Source organism: Gossypium hirsutum, chromosome A06, assembly GCF_007990345.1.
Source record: "Gossypium hirsutum isolate 1008001.06 chromosome A06, Gossypium_hirsutum_v2.1, whole genome shotgun sequence".
NCBI classification, from domain to species: Eukaryota; Viridiplantae; Streptophyta; class Magnoliopsida; order Malvales; family Malvaceae; genus Gossypium; species Gossypium hirsutum.
Window position 1 is genome coordinate 20,394,354 of NC_053429.1, and position 8,484 is coordinate 20,402,837.

Genomic DNA, 8,484 nt, shown 5'->3' on the forward strand with positions numbered 1-8,484 from the left:
GGCTGGGAATCAGTACGAATTGATTGATCCGGCTAAAAAACTAATTGAATCGGCGATTGATTAAACCAAGATTTTTGAATTTTTTTTATAATTTTGAATTTTGAATTAATTTTAATCAGCCTAATAAATCAATAGCCAGACCGATTCAACCATTGATATGATTTAAAAAAAAACATTGACTAAAATTAAAATTTGATCACTTTTATATAATGTGAGAGAGAGAGAAAACAAAGGGTGTCAACAAAAGAAACCCTATATCATTCATTTTATATATAGATTAGTTAGGTCAAATTCTATTATGAATATTTGTATTATGTGTAAATTATAGATTAATAGTTGCATTTTAATTTGGCCAATTTTAATTTATGCATATTTTGACTTTTGAAAATTTAATTTTGACCTAAACGATAGTAGTTAAATTGTGTTGTTTTTAAGTATTAAGTGGAAATAATAAGTTAATATAATATTATACATATTAACCTAATAAATTTATACAGTTTAGGTTAAGATTAAGATTTTAAAAATTGAAAAGTATAAAGGATAAAAATGTCTAATTTATGGACTAAATTAGTTGGCCCAATGTTAAGTTTAGTTGGGCTTCTTGATACTCTTGCATACAGAAAGATTACCAGACCATTGTTTTGGTCTATCGTCGACCTTTAAAACCTTGAAGTAACTCGGTTCAACTGCAAAAACCCTTCATCTTAAAGGCTAAATCCTCGCTCTCCACCATAGTTGCTGTCATCCAACACTAATGTCGGCCACAAATGCAAGTAATGGCAGTAGAATCGAAACTTACGAGGACTTCGTGAAAGTCCATGATCTGCTTTTAGCAGCATCGGGGCTGCCCCAATCACTTCATTTTAAACTCTTCCAGAAGCTAACATCGGAAACTTTTGATGGCGGAGCTCACTTCCAGATTGAACCCTGCGAGGAAGGCCGTCAGAGACGGTTATTGTTAACCTCCGAAACCATGGCTAAAGACTCCAATGTTTTCCTCGTCGACCATGCCTGGACATTTCGTCTCCCGGACGCCTACAAACTGGTTCGATTTTTTTTTTCTTTTTTAAATAATCAGAATTCATTTGAAGTTCTTTTTTAGTGAAAACTGATATGTTCTGTGATTGATTGCAGTTGCAGGAGGTTCCGGGGTTGGTGCAGCGGATGGCTGCTCTAATGTGCGTGGACGTCGAAGACGACGGCGGTTCAGAACAGGCCGCTGAAAGTGGCGGGAAAATGACCGCCGAGGAAGTTTTGGAGAGCGAAATTCGAAACGCGAAAGAGACCGGAGATGGATTTGTGAGATGGTTGGAGCTCGAGGAGCTTGGACTTGACGACGCCACCTTCCTTTCTCTCAACTTATCCACTAAATTTCCGGTTAGTCAACCATCATTCTATCATACTTTACCTTATTCCAGGTCACTTTAACATATGAACTGTTCTGTTTTGGTCGCAGGATTTATTGGCTCTTAGCTTGTGCGGGAACAAGCTGGAAAACCAGGAGAAACTTGTCGAGGAAGTTACTAAATTTAAGAACTTAAAGGCTCTTTGGTTGAACAATAATCCAGTTCTTGAAAAAAGGTTTTGTCTTGTTCATTCTTGAAGAAGAAAGTATTTAAAGTTACTTTCGGTTTCTGTTAAATGAGTATCTGTTTTTGTGTATAGTGACTGTGGCATGGAAGATACAATTCTTCAAGGATGTCCCAAACTCGAAATCTATAACTCTCGATTTACCCATAATTTTGGTGTGTGGGCATTGGGATTTTGTGCTGATGTGTATGGGAAGGATAATCCTGCAAGTAGTCATCAGGGAAACCTTCCTTTGCAAAGTGTGACCTCACTTGACCTTTCGAATAGAGGCATCCATAATCTGATCAATAAGGTCTAACACGCATTTTCCCTCCTTTTACAAAATTAATCATAACATGGAAACAAGATGCAAGATGATTCTGCTTTCTCTTTTTCAGGCGTTCTCGCCTTTTGAGATGCCAAATCTTTCATATTTGAACATTCGAGGCAATCTGATTGAAGAAAATTCAGTCAGTGATTTGTTTGGACTCTTGAAGGCCTTTTATTGCTTACAATCTTTGGAGGTATGTTTGTTGGAAAACATTGCTTTTGTATTTTAATGAGAACACATGGTGCTACAATAGGTTTGAGACAATTGGAAGGTCATATTTCATCTTAAAATAATTGATCTTGCAGGTGGATATACCTGGCCCACTCGGAGATAGTGCTGTGGAAATTCTTGAATCACTTCCCACTCTTTCCTCATTGAATGGTGTTGATGCATCCAAAATCTTAGAATCTGAAAAGCATATTGTTGATTCAATGCTTCAGCTACGTCTGCCTGAATGGACTGCTGAAGAACCTCTTGCTGATCGTGTTCTTAATGCAATGTGGTTATATTTAATGACTTATAGACTCGCAGATGAGGAAAAGCTTGATGAAAATCCTGTATGGTATGTCTCTTACATTGATCTTTTGTATCTTAGACCATGTTTGATCATTTGTTGAATTTCTTGGAAGCAAGGATCAGTATCTAGGCAAGGTTTAAACATTAAAAACCACAAGGGTTTGCTTACAATTGGAAATTTGGGGGTGTCATTATGGATTTTTGGCTTACCTACTGTCACTGGATGAAATGATAATGACATATTACATGCTAAGGGGTCATCGTTTCTAAGATGCTTTATAAATTAATTATATTTGATTATCATGAAAATATTTAAGTTTTATATTCCTTCGCAGGTATGTTATGGATGAACTGGGTTCAGCTTTGCGGCATAGTGATGAACCAAATTTCAGGGTGGCTCCTTTTCTCTTCATGCCAGAGGGGAAACTGGCATCAGCAGTGAGGTCTTTATTACTCTGTTCAGCAGTTTTGTAGTTATATGGTGTTGTACAAATTTTTGCAAATTCGGAGCTGCATGTCACTGCATATTGATTCATCCATTTGTGTAGTACAATTTTTCTGCTCTTGCAATAAAGGTATTTTGAGGTCCATTCATGCAGATTCATGACACGTGTTAACTTTCTTTCTCAGCTTTTCAATATTTTGGCCAACTCAGAATGTTAAGAGAGGTGATGAGTGCACTCGTGATTATCTATTTGGCATTGGGGAGGACAAGCAGCGTTCTGCCAGACTTACAGCTTGGTTCTACACGCCACAGAAATATTTTATTCAAGTATTTTATCCCATTGTTGGATTTATGTCTGTTTCCATTTAAACTGTGGTCTGCTACTCTGCTTCTTGGTTTCTTAATAATTCACTTCACTTCATGCAGGAATATGAGAAGCATTTAAATAAATTGCAATCAAAACGTTTACCTTCTCTGTCTATAAAATCTTCTGCAACTACTGTTGTACATCGCAGTGATGGGAGTGCATTATGTGTTTACACTGACATACCTCAAATTGAAGAATTTTTGACACGGCCAGAATTTGTTATCAGTATGTGCTATTGTCCGTGCAGGGCTAATTTTGCAAATGTTCATTTTTATGCAACAAATCATAAATCTGTTTTGTGTTGAATATCGTGAGGTTATGAATTCTCGTTATGCTTGCAGCAAATGAGCCAAAGGATGCTGATATCATATGGACAAGTATGCAGATAGATGAAGAGGTGAAAAAGGCTGTGGGAATAACAGATCAACAATACATAAATCAATTTCCTTTTGAGGCTTGTCTCGTGATGAAACATCATTTGGCAGATACCATACAAAAGGTTGAAATTGCTAACTTATTTCACATTTTAATGGTCGCAACAGGACCCTGTTTTCAAGAATCAATTCTTTTTTTATTAATTATGATACTAAATTGCATACTTATATTTTTCCACGACAATTGTATTTCTTCTGATATTCTAAAACTTGATACAAAGATTAAACTCTTCTCTTAACTGAGGTCAACTAACTCTAACTTGTCTCTTCTTTCTTTGTAATAGGCACAAGGATCTCCTGGATGGTTGCAACCTACTTATAATCTTGAAACACATCTATCTCAACTTATTGGTGACTATTGTCTGCGCAAGAGAGATGGGCTAAACAATCTATGGATCTTGAAACCTTGGAACATGGCACGAACTATTGATACAACTGTTACTGATAATTTATCTGCTATTATCCGTCTCATGGAAACTGGTCCAAAAATATGCCAGAAGTACATTGAGCATCCTGCTTTGTTTCAAGGAAAAAAGTTTGATCTTCGTTATATTGTACTGGTTCGCAGTATAAATCCTCTGGAAATCTTCCTTGCAGATGTCTTCTGGGTAATGTACTTTCTGTTTTCTCAATGAGATGCTCACGCCATTTACAGGATGAGTTTCCTTTAGAGGTCTTTCCTTGGTTAAATATTTTCTGCCCTTAAAATACCTTATTTTGTTTTTCCTGTTTATTTCAGGTCCGGTTGGCAAACAATCCGTATTCCCTTGAGAAGCATAGTCTTTTTGAGTACGAGACTCACTTCACTGTTATGGTATGTAGTAGCAGTTTCTTTTGGCAGCTTGAAAAGAGTACATTTATTTCTGCTTGCCTATGAAATTAATGCATTTTCTGTGGAATTTAAAAAGGAAGTGGCAAAATAAAAGTACTTGATATCCGCAAGGCAAATGGGACCTTTAAATTAAGAATAGTGTTACCTTCATATTTTGCATGTAATTTAATTGTTCTATGACTTTCAGAACTATGGTCGGAGGTTGAATCACATGAACACACCAGAGTTCGTTAGGGAGTTTGAGAAGGAGCATCAAGGTACATGTGCTTGCCCCGATTTGTTCCTTTAGGTTGGCCTTCCCTTGAATAAAATGAAGGTGCACAATTTGGAAGGCAATATTTAACTCCTTTTTCTATTGACAACTTATGTGTTTGTTACAGTTAAATGGCTTGACATCCACCAGAGAGTAAAAAGCATGATAAGATCTGTCTTCGAGTCGGCTGCATCACTACATCCAGAGATGCATGATCCAAAGTCTAGGGCAATGTACGGTGTGGATGTAATGCTTGATGCCTCTTTCCAGCCTAAGTTATTGGAGGTTTGTTATTAAAAGTTTCATCCTTCCGTTTATATTATCGAAGAAGGCTTAATAAGTTGCTTTTCATGATTAGTGGTGATTTTCTCGCCCAAGTATTACCACCCTATTTTCTGAAAAGGATACGCCAACTTTTTCATGCAGGTTACCTACTGCCCTGACTGTATGAGAGCGTGCAAGTATGATACCAAAGCGATATGTGGTGGAGGCGAAACCGTTCGAGGTCCTGACTTCTTCAATTTTGTGCTTGGTTGTCTCTTTTTAAATGAAACTATTCATGTATGCCAACTATAATTCAACTACTACACGAAAAGGTTCATTTGTATTGTTACAAGCATTAAAACATAAAAATTTACACCTGTCTTTGTTGTGTACAGCAGATTTGCATCTTACATGTCTTTGGATCCTTATTGTACATGAACCCATCGGTTTCAACTAGACCATAACCCCGAACAACTACAACAACATTTGTAGACCATAACTAGAAGCCTTCTATAACACAGAAATGACATGATCCAACACGGTTCATCGATTGGATCAAGCAACAATTGGGTATGATGCACAAGTTGCCACACCTACCATGAAATAAAGGGGAATCAATTAAATGCTAGATGTAATTATAAGATATGGTATTAATTTCTGTATTGGTTGGTAAAAGTATCATGAAGGATCTTATATTAGGAGTTAAATTGTATTTTATATTTTCTACTTAAACAACGGACAAATTAATCCCTATACATTAGATGTAAGAACAAATTGATTATTTTTGTTAAAAAATTTATCCATTTTTACTATTAAAAATTGATCATGCAGAAATGATCAATTTGTTCTTGCATCTAATGTATAGTAATTGATTTGTCCATTGTTTTAGTAAAGGAGACAATGCAATCTGACTCTTAGTACTAGTACAATAGTTTCCATGATACTTTTATCGTATTGGTCACTTTTAGTTTCTATCTTCTTCTTCTTCTTTTTTTTTTTTAAATTTGAAATTTCATTCTTTATCCAAATGATAATTGAATTAGAATATAAGAATAAATTCACAACTTAGAAAATTTTGACCAAAAGATAATTTGCTGTGAAATATTGAGACTTACCGCACATGTTTTTGCCCATCTCCATCTTGAAGTAGCCATTGTCACCCCATTCTGCACCCCATGAGTTCTTAATGAGCCAATATGGAACGCCATTTTCGACTCCATACCCAACTGCAAGAACAGCGTGGTTCACATCCTGCCATATATCACTATTGTTAGCAGTCCATACTTCTTCTCTAACGTAAATTATGCAAATAATAGTGAGGAAAATACTTACCATGGGTGTGCTGCCACATGTTTTACTGGTATAAACCCCACTTTTGTAAAAACGGAAACTAGTGACAACTTCAAATGCCACACTAACAGGCCGGACCATGGCAACTGCATGCTTTAATTCATCTTCAGCACCCTGTGATATATAGCACGGATTATATGCTTATTTATACATTTTTAGATTCAAAAGACAGTAGAAGGGAAATGGTGTTTGTGAACTTACCAAGGTAATGTTGACAGAGTCAAGGACTTTAACACCAACACTTTCAGAAGAGAATTTGCATAGACCATTTGTTGCAGTGTAAGGGTACGACTCCTCTGTATCAAGGCCGCCGTTATATTTGATGTACTCAAAGGCTTGGGATGGCAACCCACCGTTGCAACCGAAGTTGTTAAAAGCTCCAGCACAATCCACAAGCTGCTGCTCAGATAGGGAGATCCCTTTCCCAAATGCCTGATGGTAAGCTGCCTCAAGAGCTCCAGTGGTACTGAAAAATATGCAAATGCATTACAACTAGGATTTTTTACAAGCTAAGTTAAATAGTTTGGTTGAAAAGGCACTTGCTATATCATCATCGAAAGCTAACCTGAATGTCCAGCAAGATCCACAAGAGCCTTGATCTTTGACTGGGCTAACTATGCCCACTCGCCTCCAGTCTTTCTGCACATATCACATAGCACAAGAGTCAAGTAGCTTTATAGAATATCAGCCCTAAAATCTAATACGGGTACGTGTTTGACATAAGTATATTCAACTTTTGAAGGGAGAATCTATACATACTATATCCGAATATATAGTAAGGTCAAAGGTACCTCAAAATAATGAAAAATTCGGATAACATAGTAAATATCTAATTAATTACAACAAAACGTAGTAAAAATTTTGTTTTTCCATGTGAAAGTACCGAATCAGGAAGGACGACATCAGTGAGCTGGTGATTGCCCTTTGTGGTAGCAGAGCAGTTTTGAGCAGCCCCCAATCTGTGTTTCTGGAACTCTTCCCAGCTCCAATCAGTAAACTCTGCAATAAACAAAGCAGTTCACGAATAAAGTAAAAATCAAAATTAAAGTAAAATAAAGCCAAGTTTTAGTTGAAAAGGTCAAGCGGGAAGTGAAATATGAAAGATCATTAATTCACAGATTCATCAAGTCGACGTGTCGGCCTAGAGTTGGTCTGTAACCAAACATACTGGAAACTGAGCTCAACTAAATCAGATCATTCACAGCTGACAAAGTCAACCTATATACGCTTTGTAATAAAATATCAGTTGGGTATCGGCATCAGACACCACTGGTTCTCCGGCAGACCGCCGATATATAGTGAAATGAACTTAAGGAAAAGAAAAACAGTAGTAACTCACGATTGACAGCAAGAGTATAAGGCAGTCCCTTCTTGTTAGTGGATCTGATTAAATCCAAGTTGTCTTCGAAAATCTGAAACCGTAGCTTCATCTCCTCCACGTTTTCATACCTCTTCCCATGCCTACAAAAGAAAACCCAGAATTTTTCATCCCAATTTTCACAGTTTTTTTTTTTGTTTACCTGGAAAACAAAAGTGAGAAATAAGACGAGCGTCTCTGATGAAGGAATGATGGTTTACTTGTATGCAAAACGGGCGAAGGAGAGAGCATGGCGAGTGTGACCGATGACACGAAGAACGGAGGATTCGAAGCCGGTGAGGCCATCGGATACCATCTGGATGGGGTTGGAGTCGTCGAAAGTTGATCCAGCGGCAACGGAGCATAGCAGAAGGATGATGGAGGTCACGAACGTCAACCGAGCCATGATTAAGTTTTTCTTCTTTGTTTTCCGGTTGCTGCTATTGTTCTGTTTTTGTGGAGACATTTATAAGGACCACTGATTAACCTCATATGTCTTTTTCATTTAAATGAACATAAATAATTAATGTATCTAATAAATTATGTCTTTTTCAATTCAACATAAATAATTAATATATTTAAAAATTGATAATAAATTATGTAATGTTGACAATTATTCTATTTACCACAAGCTCTACAGCCAAATTTTGGAATCTAACAAGGACAAAGAGAGATATGGGAGAAATGAGAGATGAATGCATGTTCCGAGAAAATAAATTATACCATAGAAAACCAAATATAAAAAATTCTATTAATTTTATAAGGG

General features: G+C 36.6%; 2 protein-coding genes across 2 annotated transcripts; one reads left to right on the forward strand and one right to left on the reverse strand.

Moving 5' to 3' along the window:
• Nucleotides 1–617: 617 nt before the first annotated feature.
• Nucleotides 618–5,388, forward strand: LOC107952189 (tubulin--tyrosine ligase-like protein 12). Its single transcript, XM_041115301.1, has 15 exons — nt 618–1,045; nt 1,135–1,377; nt 1,457–1,581; nt 1,666–1,882; nt 1,968–2,093; nt 2,206–2,462; nt 2,752–2,859; nt 3,047–3,188; nt 3,288–3,453; nt 3,570–3,727; nt 3,947–4,270; nt 4,402–4,476; nt 4,682–4,751; nt 4,875–5,032; nt 5,174–5,388. The coding sequence occupies exons 1-15, from the start codon at nt 755–757 to the stop codon at nt 5,321–5,323; spliced, it is 2,610 nt and encodes an 869-aa protein (XP_040971235.1). The 5' UTR covers nt 618–754; the 3' UTR covers nt 5,324–5,388.
• On the reverse strand, nt 5,333–8,233 carry LOC107951073 (thiol protease aleurain). Its single transcript, XM_016885978.2, has 8 exons — nt 7,940–8,233; nt 7,701–7,822; nt 7,245–7,360; nt 6,927–7,000; nt 6,563–6,827; nt 6,344–6,475; nt 6,127–6,262; nt 5,333–5,604 (listed from the first exon to the last, which is right to left on the reverse strand). The coding sequence occupies exons 1-8, from the start codon at nt 8,182–8,184 to the stop codon at nt 5,567–5,569; spliced, it is 1,128 nt and encodes a 375-aa protein (XP_016741467.2). The 5' UTR covers nt 8,185–8,233; the 3' UTR covers nt 5,333–5,566.
• Nucleotides 8,234–8,484: the final 251 nt, after the last annotated feature.